We start from the raw sequence: 17,566 nt of genomic DNA, 5'->3' as shown, positions 1-17,566 counted from the left end.
TTGGCATCAATGATTCCAATGTTATTAAAAATGTATCTTCTATATTTAATATCGTAATAGAACATTTATAGGTCAGCCATAGGGCATTCATTTGCGTCATTTCATGCAGTTAATGATAATGCGTCTAACAGTGAATCGGCTCTTAATTAATTATAGTCATCCAGTAGCTCAGTGCTGACCTCACGGCGACGTTGGCACCGTGCGATAGTCCGCTATCACTCGTGACATTTGAATAGCGCCGCTGATAAATAAAAGATAGAATAAGAGGCGCCTAGCCTAGTACTCTTCCTTTACAATACGACATTATACGTTGTAAATTAAACTCAAATGTATAAGAAATAAGGTTAATATTTGTCGTACATATAAACTACGTTATAAATACAGGCTTTAAATCAAGAAGACATCTAATGGGCAAGCTCGCACGCGAATTAAATTAACATACGCGTGCAAACAATGTTATTATTCTAAATATGTTTCATATAAATCAAACGCTAGACAATCCATTTGGGTGGTGCTTGTTTTAAATCGTTTAAACGTCTTATTAGGTTCTTATAAAACATGGAGGAAAATGATCTTGAATGATATTATGATACGTAAGTACCAAGTGGGCATTATTTACGTAAGCGGAGAAAGCAGACATAAGGGCATATAAAAATAGACATAGCAGGATATCAGGCAATAGGCACAGTCTGTTAACTTGCATTTTGATTAGTAAAAGAGGCATTTGTAGTAATTATTACGTAGCTGCTTTTGGATAAAACTGGCATAATACTGTCTTTTTTTACTAATTTTCCTGCTACAACATTGTTTAAAGTTAAAAAATTATTATCTTGCAAGACCCATTTATCAAAGGTATTATTCGAAAACAAATAATTATTAAGCGTTAAGGAAAATTATTGTTTTCGTAGTACTATAAATACACGTGTTTTTGTTAATATTGCAGACTCGTACTGTCAATTTCCATTGCCGAAACATTTGTACAAAAACATATTGTTCTATCTGTCATTCATTTTGAACAAAAGAGATAGCAATATTTCTTTTTGTATGTGATTTGGTGTGGAAACAGTTCTCAATATTAGCGACCTTAAGATGCGATAATTCGCTCCAAACACAATGTTGTTTAGATAAGTTTGACATCGTTGCCCCCTAATTCTTAGTATTGTTTTCTGAGTACTGATTTGTTTAATTTTTCACAGATATGCGCGAGATGTTTTTTCTTGAAATTTCAATTATTATCACTCAGTCCGGTCATTCGGTGACAAATATTAACGTTTTTTTAAACTTATTTTTTTGTTTTGTTTGTAATGTTTTCCGCATGTTTTATTTTATAGGAAACTAAGCTTTAGTAAGAAACATTTTGAGTAGTAACAATAATGAATCCACATATATTTTTTTTAACAAACTGAGTTTTACTTTATAAATCTTCAACTTAAGTAAAGTTTGTTCCGATAACTTAATGAAGTTTCAATTTCCTTTTACAAAGTTTCTAAGTTTTCCGTATGAAAAACTTGAAGTTTGTAAGTATTTTGAAGGTTTCGGACAACCTACGTATTGCATTTTGTCATCTTAATGTTTTACTTTAATTATTGTAAACATTATATTTTCATATAATTTACTTTAGTGTAAGCGGTTTTCATTTTATAAGTCTAAAAAATACATTAAATATCTCAAAATAAACAATTTCAATTATAATTTAACCAAAATATTTCTCACCTAAATTGTATATTTATAAATTTACTAAGAAAACATCAAGCGCAATTAAACTAATTTACGATCGAGAATTCATTCGAGTCGCACTTTGTGGAAACAATTAAATGGCTACGGCGAAATGGATCATAATCGATAAATTGTTATAGAATACTTAGCGATAACAATTAAAAATAATTTAAAGAATAAATATAAAGTTCAGATAATCAATTAACTATAGAAAAATTATTTAAAAAAAAACTACATCATTTGACGCAGATTGTTTATCAATAAACATAAAAAATGAAGTATGTGAATTATTTATATTTTTTTATATTATGTAATTTGTATGTATAAAGTATTTTTTTTTTAATTTATACAATGAAACAGTTTCTTGTTTTGTTAAGATTTTAAATTAAATAATAGCTGTCGCCCGCGATTCCGTCCGCGCGCAATAAATAAACAAAATAAGTAGCCCATGTGTTCTTCCAGACTGTGATATAAATTTATGCCAAATTTCATCGAGATCCGTTGAGCCGTTCTGGGGATACCTTCCAACAAACATCCATCCAAACATTCTTATTTATAATATTAGTAACATTGAGGTACTGTAAGCATAAATTTTGAGTATAAATAGCAAGAATTATTAATTGTGAATAGTTAAATAAATAATAATAAAAGGGGAATAACCTCGGTTTTATAGATTAACATCTATGGTCCATACAACTTATAACAGTGTATTTTTATAACCTAAATGTTACTAAAGATACCCTAATTATGTAAATCGTTTTAAATATCATTACAATAAAAGTTACGAAGCAGGTGAATATATTTTAATAGCCTCGTAAACATGTGTTTTCGCTCCTGCAGTTTGCTATAAACTGATGTTAATATAAGTAATGTATTAATGTATTAGTATTATTTAATATTCCAGTAGAAGTATCTGCTTAACATTTTCAAACGTTCTTGATCCTATGTTAAAAGTTATTGGAAGACATTTTTCTGCTCGTTTTTTGTGTTCAATGGTCATATAGAAAATTCGATTTTTATACACCTTGCAATGATTAAAAAATACAGTCGAATTAATAATCTCCTTCTTTTTGAAGTCGGCTAAAAAGCTGATAATAGTACTTATATTGACCTCACAGATAATTAATTTTGAATTTGATTTATGTCTTAAAGCATTGTGGAAGTAATTGAATAATTTTCGTTCATTTGAATTTGGTAAACGTTATTTTTTTTTATTTATATCGGTTCTTAAATTTTATAAATATTTTAACGTAATTATTCGAAAGACAAACTTTGAATTCCTTAAATCTTATTTAGATTCAAAGGTTAACTAAATTTATTTACATTTCAATTAGTCTGCGCATTGTGAAATAGGGAATTGAATTATTTATTATTTTAATAGAAATATGATATTGTAATAGTTTGTGTCTCAAGTATGGTTAAATTCGAAGAAAATTCTACATTAACTGTGTACTATTACGTCTACAATGTACTAGTATAATTAAAATCAAATTTGATCAGAGACATGAATGTTTATTGTTCTAAAAACAAATATTTTCTTCTGGTGTGCAATAAGTATCACCATTTTGATTTATTAGAAACATCAAAAAAGCAACGTACATTATGCGTCATTTCAAAATAACATATGACATTCTTTTTGGTACGAAATCCTTGTAATGTTTTATTCTGTACTAGATGTCGTCCTTGAACTAGTTCAAGCGGAATTAATAACTTAATTAGTAGCCTATATATTCTTGCAGACTAAGTTATCTATGCTTAATTTCATTAAGATTTGTTGAGACGTTCTGAAGATACCTTGTAACAAACATCCATCCATCCAAATATTCGCATTTATAATATACTAGCTGTCGCCCGCGACTCCGTCCGCGCGCATTTAATAAGCTTATATGACACGTTCGTAGATTTACCATAGCAGCGCCATCTATTGATTACTTACTCAACCCAGTCGAAAGGTATCGACATCTGTTAGAATCATTTGGAGTTAACAGATAATTGTGACTGTCAAATAATAACAGACAAATAATTAGCAATTAATTAAAATTGCGACAATAATTTGAGATTTAAACTATCCTATCTCTCAAGTTGGATCGAACTGCACATGGTGTGCGAATTTTATTAAAATCGGTTAAGTGGTTTAGGAGTCCATTGAGGACAAACATTGTGACACGAGATTTATATATATTAAGATAAGTAAGATTTACTAAAATAGTTTTACGGCAGTTTCTTAGAAGCAAGTTTTGTTTATCTGTTTAAAAAAAATCCCGTAACTTTGCGTTACCCTCCTATGAATGTAATAGTTAAGAGCCTAGTGGACAATTAGAAACCTTACCCTACCCGGTAAAGTTATAAAAGGGTTTCAATTTAATCAGATTATTTACCCTATACTTGTACAGTTTTGTATACATATTGTCACCCCTTTAGTTTCCTTTCAATCAACAGGCAGTATAATATGTTGTTAACACAAGCACAAGCGACAGAAGTCATGTGCATCTGTGTGGCTTCATTGTGAACGTAATATGTTGTTATGTATGTTAACACCTTATTACATATCTCCTAATGATAATGTTAATACAATACTTGTAATTATCAGCTTTTACGCTACGGGGTAAATGTGCACAAAAAATGGGACCCATCTGCAAGCACTCCCTTTCGATTAAAATATTTTTATCAAAATCGGACCACCAGGGGGGGAGATTCGCAGTAACACACATAAAAAAATACAGTCGAATTGATAACCTCCTTCTTTTTGAAGTCGGTTAAAAGGAAACATTTATCGATTTACACCCAGGAATTTCATTGAAGCTAAAACAATTAGTATAGATTTGTATAAACAGACCTAACATGATTGTTTTTACGGATACTATGCAAATTTAAATTTCGGTGATTGTTTTCTAAGAACTACTTAAAGGTAAACTTTAGAGGTCGCCGGATGACAGTGAAGTGAACGTAAAATATAACTTGTTCGAGAGGAACGCATCCACACGGAAGTAATTGATTCGAACGGGGAGACATTGGCAGTGGCGCCTGAAATAGCTTTCGAGCGGTCACGCTTCCCAGAACTTTCTAGTGGCAAGTGACGCGACGCGGCACATTGGCGCCCAAACAGAAATAGCGTTTCGTGGGAAAGAGTTTCCTTCTCCAGATTTAATTAAATATTTAAAGAAATATACAATTAAATTTCATGCTTATAAAAAAAACATTCTAATAGCAATTATCATAAATATATCTAATTTCGTGAAAATAAAATTTCCTGCAATAGATTTTTAGATAGTTAATAGGGACCTAGTTTTACAAAAAAGAACAAATAGTTAGATTCAGAATTATCCAAAATAAACAAAATGTATTATCTAACTGCAGCTAGAGAACAGCGATTATAAAAAATAAACATCACTAGCAACCGCTTCTGCAAAAATATTCAAACAAGCAGAAAAACCACAATCATATAACAACAATCCATGTATCCTTTTAAATGAGCAATCAATGTCATTAAAGAACAGTGTCAGAAAAAGAGGAATATTTGGAATCGGTGCGGTTCCATCGCGCGTTTTAAAGGTTACCATGAATGATTCAACACTATAAGATTTCATTGGAAGTCTGAACAGAACGGGTTTTTATTTACGCAACGAGTATCTGTATCGTCCAATCGCTATGCTGACCTTAGCTCTTCTTGGACTTGTAAAGCTGTTCTTGTTTCCATCAGTCAGTTTGACAAATTCTTGTTAAGTGCTATGAAAACGTTACTTAGCAGAAACATCAATGTACCCATCCACTTCTATCATTTTGTTCTCTGTATTTTTGCAACTGTATATTAGCTGTCGACCTATAAAAACTTGGAGTAATATAGTTCGAAGAAATACCAACTCGTGAGATGCGACAATGTTAAAAAGGCCATATCTTTTTGGAATATTGACGTTGAAACTGTTCATTATTTAAACCTCCTAGAGCGGGTTTCCGAGACCGAAAAATACATTAAAAATATTGATATCTTGGTTTCATCAAAGATAATTATAGGACGATAAGTTTTATACATATATTTTGGTCTCAGAAACTTACGGTTAATCATGTACAACTACCGATTTACTACTGCAATGTACATTATTTGTGTATACATCTTATATATATAAAAGAAAGTTGTGTTAGTTACACCATTTATAACTCAAGAACGGCTGAATCGATTTGACTGAAAATTGGTGGGCAGGTAGCTTAGAACCAGGAATAGGACATAGGATAATTTTTACCCCGTTTTCTATTTTTTATTCCGCGCGGACGGAGTCGCGGGTAAAAGCTAGTATCTAAATAAAAATCCATTTACTTGTAATTCTATAACCCCGTACGATATTCTGAGATTAAATCTTTATTAAAACTAGGTTCTAATCAAGTCCATATACAGCCAGGATTTCAAGATAAATTATCTTATTGCGTACAATCGCATTCGTACGTCGCCAAGTTGGTTCTTATTACTCTAGGGATTTTATTATTTTCTTTATATCAATACTGGGTAATGTTTATTATGCTTACTAACTACTAGTGTGGGATAAAGATCCCTGTTGATTCTCATCTAAGCCGTCGTTACCGTTAACTTGGTCATTCAAGTTACAAGTCATCATTTTGTTTGTTAGCTCTTCTACTACTAATTGAAACCTTATTATTTTTATTCAATCTTGTTTACCTTCGATGAAACAATTAAGAAAAAAAATATAGATCGCAATTCGCAAGTAATTATTTTCAATTCTTATAAATTTCTGATAACAAGTTATTGTCCGATTATTGTATTTTTTCCATATAATAGCTTGTTGTTGTTAGTCTTGAAGTGGCTAACTTATTTCTCTTACTGCAAATAATATTTATCTTTACTTCTTGGAAAATTGATACTTTTGTTATTAATGTTCAATTTTATTCGTGCAATATATCTATACAATTAATAAAACAGTCGAACCTAGATCAGCGGGAGTCCAGGGTATCGCGATATTTTCATCGCTTATAGAAGATTCTCTCTTACCCGAGTTTCGCTTATGGAGGTCAGTCGGGAACGGACAATGACTCTCACTTATAGAGATTTCTCGCTTACCTAGGTTTGACTGTTTTGGGAGTGTCTGTATATAATATCGCTATATATAACGCATGGTAGATGGCGTCAAAATAGCTCTCGTTATTCACAAAATATATTTGTTATATAATATATTTTTCTCCTTATATTTATTGGTTACTCTAAAGTACACACACATTGACGTCACAACGCACGCTAGAAACCATTGATGTCTTTACCTTTTTTTATAAAAATAATATTCAATTTAAATGTTCAATACAGTGTCATTAACGGAAACGCCTTTCGTGTTAAAATGTCACACTTAACATTAACCCCTAATAAGGGTGTGGATCTATTTAACGGCATACATAATGTAGAATTTATTTTATACTACCCATTAGAAATTATCGCCGATGATAATTTTTTCAAAGGTTAAAACTATGTTCAATGAATTAAGTTTATAATAGTCTTTAAATGCTAAACTAAATTCTTTGTAAGTAAAATTTTAAATGTTTGCAAGTGAATTGTCCCATTCATATGATAATCGACATATGCTTGTGACATTGTTTTGAAAACGAAATAACTTATTTTACATCTGTTATTTTTAATGTTCCCTCTAATGAATAAAGTTATGGTTTTACCTAAATAATAATAATAAATATAATATAGTAATTTTATTACTATAAGCTACTGAAGTTCGTTCGACTTAAATTAATAGAGTTAATCTGATTTTAACATAATTTACATGAACATGACCAACTCTCAACAATACCCAAATAAATATGATGTCGAGTATTAAGTTGCCTAGTCATTTTATTTTTATCTCTTATCCTGCCTGCATTCGATATTCAGTAATAAAACTATAAAAAAAATGCAAATGGTCGTATTAACTACTGCAATACTTTCCAGGTAAAATCCGAATCGAGTGACAGTTCATACTTTATAATAATGTGTAAACGTGATAAATATACACATATACTACACATCCATTGATGATGCAGCTCATTACATCGTTTAATAATTTAATTTCTTTTGTTAGCAGAGATGAAAAGCCGAAACAGTTGCCTCCTCCATCAGGCGGAGACGCGCACTCGAACCTGATGGCAGCGATCCGGCAAGCGGGCGGCGCGGGCCGAGCCAAGCTACGTCCGGCCGCAGCAGACTCCACACCTGACAAGGTAATTTCAACATTTACTTCAAATGATATAAATACATAGCCAATGTAGATAAGTAACAATAACATGGCTCATTATTGCATAATATGTTCCAAAATGAAAACCACGTATATACATTAATGAATATTTTTAATCTATGCGTGATTTTTACTTGTTTATGTCTTAAGAAAAAGACATCGAGACCTTTATTTTTTTCTACTATCATAAATAACTAAGCAGAATCAATACGTGTCCAGATTCGCGCATTTGATGAACAGTAAAAAGGTCAAATCTGTTCAGCTAAAACACGACTGAGTGCTCTGCCGGGAATCGATTTTGGAACCGGTCTTAGCACGCGCCCGCCACTGCGCCGAGTTAGCTGACAAACGACATTCTATTACCACCATGCACATACGACCACACTTTGACAACCGTTAAGACTTACAACTTGAACTTTCTTTTAAATGATGAACCAATTTAAAACCAATTGAAGCCACTCTCGTGCACTAAAAAAATCAATAAACGTAAGCTTTTCTTCGACCCCATAACCTTTTTTTCTTGAAGCATCAGTTCATTGTAATGTAAATAGCTTCTGTAGATAGCCTGAAGCCACACGACAAAGTCACTTCGCCATTTAAGTAGATTTACGGGCGCGTGTCCGACAAGGATGTGCGACCGACAACAATACGCTCGTTAACGATTATGTACCCGACATTGAAGTAAAACGTACGTAACTACACTTGACTTACTGAGAAATATATCATTACCGACAATGTGTTATCTCTTGTAATCGTACAAGTGGCCTTTTGCTGTATTTTTAACAATAATTAATAACAACAAGAGATAATTTTATATGAACGCACTCTGAACCCAGTGTACTGTGTACATCTATAGTCGTTATTTCTTAAAACAGTTTGTTATTGTGAGCTTCATACTCTAAATTTCTTGAATTACCATATCTTTACGCTTAACATATATGTAGTATACATGTAAATGAAAATGTCTTTTTGTATTACGTTTGTGGGCTAAAAGTCTAAAGTTGATACTTAGAAAGTCTATTCCAAAGTCAATTGTCTTTATACATTACTATAATTAATACCAGACAAGTCGCGATTGCTGTCACCTTCTATTTCAGTACGATTATATTTGTGTATTTGTTTTAATAATATTTCAAGATATCCAATTAGCGTTTTATTACCCCCGTCGCTCTAATAAGCCTGCGAATTAGAGCGACGGGGGTTTTAATTGTTCAACCTTAACGAATTTGCGATTCAGAGAAATTGATACCCTGTGGTAATCGTCAATAGTTTCCATTCTGTTTAGGTAGTATCGATTGTACGTTTCTAATGAAATAACAGTAGCCAGTGTTTGTTTACGTTGTAATGTTTCAACCACTTTTCCATTATACTTCAAATTCATTTAGATACATCAAATTCAGACGTAAAAAATTCTGTCATATATTGACCTATTAAAAAGCACACAGACTTTTGATAGATGTCTTGGTCCACGCCGCTGACGATAAAAAACTATAGTTTCTATTTTTGTATCTAAACCACAGAGTATGTATGGATAATTACAATTCATGCCGGATGCTTCAAGGAAACCGTTGTAATTGTATGCAGGCGTACTTCTAAGAATGACAAGTATTCTGCTCTGTGATAACGTAATATTGATAATAGTATCAACGACTATTGTATTTGTTTGTATGTATAACGCGTATGTGTGTATCCATGTGGTGAGGATTACGTGATTACGTGCGAGTTGATATCGAAATCCGTTGTTATTTACAATACGAGATCCCTTACTGTTTATCGTAGTAGCGCTTGACCTTTTATCTCGATGTTTCGACGAGATATTCCGTTGTCTTGAGTACTTTTAAAGAAAATATGGTTACAAAAAATCGTTTGAATTTGAACATTTTTAACTAGCTTTTACCCGCGACTCCGTCCGCGCGGAATAAAAAATCGAAAACGGGGTAAAAATCCTATGTCCGTTTCCTGGTTCTAAGCTACCTGCCCACCAATTTTCAGTCAAATCGATTCAGCCGTTCTTGAGCAATAAATAGTGTAACCAACACGACTTTCTTTTATATATATAGATGTAAATTTTTTCATAATAGACATAAAAATCGAACTTGAAATCACTAACTTTTACCGTTTCGAGTAGTAATATTTCGTATGAATAAATGAATACAGATAATCTAAATCACCGCACAGTATTTCATTAATACATTGCAGTGTGATAACACTATGGCCGGCATGTGGATTCGATTCCTACACCGGTTTTTAATTGAAGTCTATCAATACAGCAGGGCCCACACCTCCCAGATTCCTTGAAAACTTTCGCTTGCCTTTTTGTCCACGCCTTCGCTACAAACTACCGCACTTAGTTTCACTTCATGGTTACACATGTGTACATTTTTATACTGTTAAGAGGACTCCATTGATGTATATTTAATACGCACTTTTACCGAGGCTGCAAAAATAATCTAATAATGTTACTTATTGATAATGAATGGAAAGTCATTTTTGAAATCGGTCCAGTTGTTTTTGAGTTTTTAACCAAAGTGCAGCAGCTACACTCAGGGACTCTCTTAATGACCACTTTATAACTCCCAATACGGCAGTAAGTAGTCCTTTCGAATAAATTTGGGCTTACATTTCGGACTTACAGATCAATCCGATCGTTACAATTTGTTGTATTTTCACTTTAAAGTTGTTCATTATGCCTTTCCATTCACCGTGTTTTATGAAAAGTGTTTTCTTGCTTCTTTTAATGCTTTTAATTGTTTTGAAATAACGCCAATAAAAATAAAAATAAAATTATAATTTGTGTTATTTAATAATGTTTTTAAATGAATAAAGATTATAAGTTATACTAAATTAAATTTTAAATGTAATGCTCCTTTTTACGTATAAAGCGTAAGTTTTTGATTAGATTCCCTTTGTGTCGTAACTTCAAAGTTAAGTAAGTAAGTGTACCAACGTTAGTATAAAAGTTCAGTTGCCTCGAAGCAAATAGTAAACTAACCTTATTATTTATCAAAGCTTACTTGAAGTAGCTTAATAAAGGAACAATCATGTCACATAATTTTATTTATCTAATGCGTTACTCATATTTTTATTGTGTACTCTATTTGAAGTTGTTTAAAGTATATCAGAGTTCTGAGTCCCAAGAGATAATGGGTGGTAGTACTTTTTCACTGACAACAATAACAACTCGATATAGTTATATTAAAATAGATTCAAGTTCACAAATCGTTATATCGTTTAAAGGGAATCGATAATTTCCGTTGAACCGTCATTTCGCATGAGCCGGCTTTTGTCGCGCGTTTCCCGAGAATATGTGATGTGTACGCTCCTTTCGGAGACGCGTTTGTATGTCTCTTTGTTTTTATAGATCGTTCGCTGAAAGAATCGACGCCAGTGTTTGTAATGGCCTACCCTTTGCGTTCACATCTGTTGGCAGTAACAACGAATACGAATTAATGAATATGCCTCTTTATCGCCCAATGATAAGTTTTAAATAAAAGTGTTTGAGAAATATCTGAATTTGTTTATGAACCAATACAAATTTGGATTAGTTAAATGAGTGGTTTGTTTGAATATTTTGAACTATCTCCTTCATATTATGTTTGAAGATATATGTATACAACATATACCAATATTATATTTTTCCTGTGGTTGCAATCATACTTGCACCTATTTCTCGAACTATGTCCTTACCTAAGCAATGTTGAGATGTCTAAAGTCAAGTAAAATTATATTTTATCAATATCAAGTATATAGAGAGTAAAATGGGATAGTTAAATCTCTGGAAACGGAGGCAAAGGTCTATGTATACCTTTGAGTCAATACCCTTTTAAAATTTAAAGTAACTCTCCACATGAAGTGAGGTAATGGATACCCCGAAATGGTCGCGGCGTGATACTTCCTTTAATAAATGGTGCCAGAAGTCCGGCCCCAAAAAAGTCAATCGATAACAAAAAATCTTTCGATATTATCATCATAAAAACACAATTTTTATGTACAAAAATGTGATTCATTTTATTTTTATTTTAATATGAATTTGTTTTTTGTACAAAAAAGTTTTTAATACGATCTTTTATGAAACAATATAAGTTATTGAATGTGAAAAATTAAATTAGTGACGTCGTAATCCTACTGTTACATTGTGGTTTATAAATTGAGTAGTCAGTATTGCTATTTCCAAGTTTTCTTTTTGAACAACCATCTATTAGCTATGTTTATTATATTATGGTTATAATGCTTATGATATAACAAGGCTACACAATAGTTAGGAGATTCGTGCCGAAATATTCAAAAAGATCGATTTCTCAGTTTACACAAAATATAGCGCGTGACCGTAACTAAGTGCAACTCTATTTAAATTGTTAGTTGTGATAACGACGCCATATATAAGTTTACACCGCTACTGTGTACGTCGCTAAGGTCGCCTTTTGTTGAATTCGTCGTTAAAAACAAACAGGTGTTCTTCATTGAATACTCTACGCCAGAGGTGTGAAACATGCAGGGGTCGCATATCAGAATATTTAAGCGACCCAATATTTAATTAACATCAAAAAATGATCAAAGTATTAAAAATTCAAAAGATTTTCTTTTGTATGATGGTATTATATTCTTTTGTATGGCTATTATCGCATAAATCGATGGAATTGAACAAAGAAAACCTATTTTGTTTTCTATACGGAGGAATCCGTTTTTGTTTTTCTTTTTATAGCATTGACAATGTGCATTATTTTGAAGATTGGTTGATTAATTAATACATGAAGACCTAACAAAAATTCTACAGAAATGGAATAACTATAGTAAATTAAACGCGGGCAATAGTTTCGCCTCCCCTGAACAACAGTCCTCTTCAACAATTACATGATAAACCTGACCTATACACGTAAGCACTATTTATTGTTTTCGATTGTAACCATTCTATTAGTTTTAAGTAACGTAAAATATGTTGTTTTTATGTTGCTGTTTTATAGGAGTCCTTCATTTTTAGTATCTACCTGTTTATAGCACTAGCTGTCGCCAGCGACTCCGTCTGTGCGGGATTGAGAAAAAAATCTTAATTAGTAGCCTATGTGTTAGTTATTTTCCAGACTATGTTCTACATATGTGCTAAATTTTATTAAGATCCGTTGAGCCGTTCCGGAGATAACTTCTAACAAACATCCATCAATCCATCTAAACTTTCGCATTTACAATATTAATTTTAATTTCTAAACATATTCTAAGTGTGTAATTTCTGTCTAAATCGTTTTCTTTTCGAGCAATGTGATGATTTTAAATTCTGACAACATCGACGAAAGGCGATTTGGCAACAGCATCTTAATGTAAGCTCGTGTAAGAAATGGCCGTGGCCATCTTAAGTATTTACATTTTGCACTACGTAGAATACTTTTTGCTCTGGCAATTTTTTCCCCCACGTTCACTTCTCGGTAACAGCTCGTTGAGATGCCGCTGCCTCTAAAAAGGAAGAGCAGGTTCGCTCCCAAATGTTTATTACTTAAATTATTCAATTGGAGGTTATCCTGTTATGGAGATTCTGTTAGCGGGTCGACCGAGGCACTGTTGTCACATTTCATACGACTCTCCTCCTTATATGTGAAACGTTAGAATCTATTCTTGTTTGATTGTAACTTCAGCTGTAGAAATGGCACATACACTTGTCGACCAATGATTTGATTAATATTCCACACATAGTATGTGAATGATATATTTTCATTGTTGCACTCAATTGTCCACAAAAGAACTTGTGGGGACTTTTTGTGTTTCCTTTTAGATATTTCATGATGATGATGATGATGAGTGGTTAATATTATTCCATCACAATTAAAGCCTGTTAAATTTATTAGAGAATTGTTAACTAATTAATGATTTAAATTACTTAACATTTGCCAGTACCGATTATTATCTAACACTAGCTTTTACCCGCGACTCCGTCCGCGCGGAATAAAAAAAATGCACACTTTTATCTTAAAAAAGTTCCTATGTCCGTCTCCTAGTTCTAAGCTACCTCCTCATAAATTTTTAGCTAAATCACTTCGACCGATCTTGAGTTATAAATAGTGTAACTAACACGACTTTCTTTTATATATATAGAAGATAGATAACTCCATTAGCAATTTCTAACAAACGATTAAATCATAGCGTGCATATATCGTTGGACTACTATGTCTTCTGGCAGTTACGTAAGCCATAATAAATTAATTAATTAAAATAATACTATTTATCCTGTTTATTCATGTGTTATTGAACTTCGTTATAATATAACAGATAACAGCGGAATGTCCCACTCGTTTCTCAGTACGTTATTTGATAATTATTTCCATTCTATACTATTTTCATCTGAACATCCGCGTTACCAGGAAATTGTAACTCTTTATCACATTTTTTAAATAATAACCTGATATTTTGTTATGGACTATGAGATAAAGTAGCCTTTATCTTCTTAATAAGAAACCATACATAGTATTTGTATTATGTTAATTACTCTTACAATAACTTTTATACTGACTTATAATTTATTTTGAACGTCATTGGCTCAGGGGTTAAGCACTTAACTTGGAATCCGCAGGTCCTGGGTTCGAATCCCGCCATGTACCAATGTGTTTTTCGAGTTTCGATTCACATATGTACATTTAACCGACGTTCTAACGGTGAAGGAAAACATCGTGATGCAACACATATCTGATAAGAAATTCAATGATATGTGTGAATTCAACCCGTACTTGGCCAGCGTGGTTGACTATGGCCTAGTCACCCCTAACTTAGGGTAGGCTCCGAGCCCTTCAGCGGGGACGTTTATTGAGCTGATGATGATGATAATTTATTTTGCACTAAATTATTGGATGTTGCAATGTTATTTACCTTGGTTTTCTAAGACCAAAATCTCCATTTAAAACATAATATTGTTATCTCTGTTTTGTCAAAGATAATGATAGGGATGACAATATGTTTTATACAGAGATTTTGGTCTCAGAAATCCACGGTTAGATGATATTCCTTATGTCGAGTCGTTTGATCTATATCCAAGTATCCAAGTATTCCATAAATCTTGATCAATAGCCGTTATGTCTTTCCCTTTTAAAACATAAAACATACTGTATAAAATGACTGTATGTTTATAGAAGTAATGTCCTTTCACAGGATAAGAAAGTGGCAGTGGGCGGCGATCTGATGGCAGACCTGCACGCCAAGTTGTCTATGCGGCGGCGCGGAATCTCAGGCGCGGAGCGGGCAAGCGCGCGCGGTGGCTCGCTGCTGCACGCCATGGCCAACGCTATCCCCGATCCCGGCGAACAGTCCGCCTCGCAACGCTCCTCCAGCGATGACGACTGGGATTAGTAACGCACAAATATAAATTAATATCATACAACAATACGTTATATTAAATAGTTTGTAAATAACAATTTAAAAACTAAAATCTTCAAGTTAGTATTTTCCCCTCTTATGAAATGCATCTCTTGTATACGATGCTATATCTAAATGGATACGTCGATAATTATGTAATGAATATTTTTGTGACCGGTTCGGGTGCGGTTTTGGTCAATTTAATAGCTGCACCTTCTTGGAAACAAGTCATAATATCGCTTGAAATTATCGACGGCGCCCGACCGCTTTGCCTTTTATAAATTGTCCATTTAAAAAAGTAAATATGATTAGGTGGTACTTTAAATAACGTAGATTATACTGGTAGTGAAACCGGTTAACTGTGTGTACATTGAGATGCTATTTAAATGCTGCTCTGAAAAATTGAGTGCGTAAATCGCTTGAAAGCTCGAAGCGTCTAGCTCGTTATAGAACGCTATTTATGTATCATAGGCTCTATTATTAGCATAATAATGTTGTGAGCATCTGTTTACGTCTATATCGTGGTTTCTATTTACGAACTGAAATCGGAAAGGGCCCACGTTCCGGGAGGTTATTACGATAATGACATTTCTGACTAGCGGCGCGGGCGCACGGTTAGCGGCCGTCTCGCTTTCGTTTCTGGGAAGGTGAGCGAGCGCGAGCCTTGCGCGCGAACTATCAACTGGTTCGGCCGATTAGCATTTCCAGAAATGTGAAAAGAATAAAATACTATATATGTTTATAGCCGAGCAAACACTGCACCCGGAATTGTGTGCGTTGGAACGGTTTTGACACTTGTCATATGAGAATTACCGTTTGTTGGATATAGTTTCACAAGGATCTTATAGCAGATGGAAAATATGTGTACTAAAAATGTCATCTTGACAGCATTTGACGAATGAGGAAGCGGCTGCTGCACGGTTTAATGTTCTCATTTTCGTAATTTCGAAATTCCATAAAAATATCGTAGTTACAACATTTGCTAATATGTTTGGATGTATAAAATTGTCATACTCACTATGAAAATTCAGGTCATAAGTTGCATATCAATTGCTTGGAGTTGCAACATTTTCGGGAGAAGTTTAAAAATTTTAAGGATTACCAGTAAGCATACTGGTAACCCTTAAAACTTGTCAATGTCAAAAAACTGCCTTAAGGTCCTTGTGGGAATACAGACTTGCTTGTCTTAGGAAAATTATTTATAGCTATTTTTAATATATGATTGCATGTTATAAAAATTAAATTTTCAGAATACGTAAAATAAATTTATAGAGCGTAGAAAATAATATCGCTTTTATATTGCTAGTTAAATTTGAATAAAATTACTTCTCCGTTTCCAAATAATCTAATAGTCGTTGAGATTTGTCGTTAAGAGTTTTATTGAAGTGAAACCTTTAATAGATGAGGTAATATTGATAAAGCTAAGGGCTATTGACGTAAAATATTATTGTTTCATACAAAAATGAGGGTGTAAAGACTTTACTGCTGTCAAGAGACTTGTTAAGAATAGGTTGGAAAAGCTTTTGATGTATTTTACATGCGTGAAATTATAACAGGGATTTATAATCTGTTATCGAGGTAGATCTGCATAGAATTAGATATCGGTAAGAACTGAGAACATGTGATGTGCGTGACTATTATAGGAGGTGCTAAATATAAAGTTAGGCATACTCGAAATGTTAAGATCTTTCCGTATCGCTTCAGCTTTTGAAATTCTATTATTAAACGATTAACGGTGGATTTCTACTGTTGTAAAACTTGAATATATACATATAGTTATCCCTTTCAGTATGTTTTATGCGATATGTTTTAAGACGAGTTTTACTCCAGTGAGATTACACGGTAATAAAGAGTGTCCGTCAAATCATATATATAAACAAGCTTTATTGATTGTTGTGAATTTTAAGACATTTTATCGCTTTGTGATTGTAACATATATGCTAGTTACATTTAGATTTGTTGTAACTTTGAATGTTTTAACACGCGTGATGTCTTCATTGTATAGAAACATGTTCAGATTTATAATAATGTTGTTAATAAAATTATTTGATCGAATTATTTAAAACGAAAAATGAACAACGAACAACGGTTGTCAATAAGAGATGTATACAAATTTATATATGATATTCGTAGAATATTTCGTTGCGCTATAATAAAATGTTCTAGTTAAAAATTATATACAACAACTCTATTAATTAGTGTTGTGTTAGCATATAGAGGAGTTAACTGCCACACATCGGCAACGAATGAAATAAAAGTCGTTACGTAATTGAATATTTAATTGGAAATTAAAAAACATA

General features: G+C 32.7%; 1 protein-coding gene across 3 annotated transcripts in view; it reads left to right on the top strand.

Moving 5' to 3' along the window:
* Nucleotides 1-17,425, top strand: part of LOC106718198 (WASH complex subunit 1) — a 40,288-nt gene extending 22,863 nt beyond the window's left edge. For 2 of the 3 annotated variants that reach the window (XM_014512210.2, XM_045679724.1), the window contains exons 5-6: nucleotides 7,782-7,920; nucleotides 15,063-17,425. In XM_014512210.2, the coding sequence (XP_014367696.2) occupies nucleotides 7,782-7,920; nucleotides 15,063-15,260 (337 nt within the window). In that variant the 3' untranslated portion in view covers nucleotides 15,261-17,425. The remainder of the gene's footprint in view (nucleotides 1-7,781; nucleotides 7,921-15,062) is intronic. The other variant, XM_014512211.2, reaches the window with a different exon arrangement.
* Nucleotides 17,426-17,566: the final 141 nt, after the last annotated feature.

The sequence above is a fragment of the Papilio machaon genome, chromosome 10 (assembly GCF_912999745.1).
Source record: "Papilio machaon chromosome 10, ilPapMach1.1, whole genome shotgun sequence".
NCBI classification, from domain to species: domain Eukaryota; kingdom Metazoa; phylum Arthropoda; class Insecta; order Lepidoptera; family Papilionidae; genus Papilio; species Papilio machaon.
The sequence above is the reverse complement of the archived record's forward strand: the minus strand, read 5'-3'. Positions and strand labels throughout refer to the sequence as shown.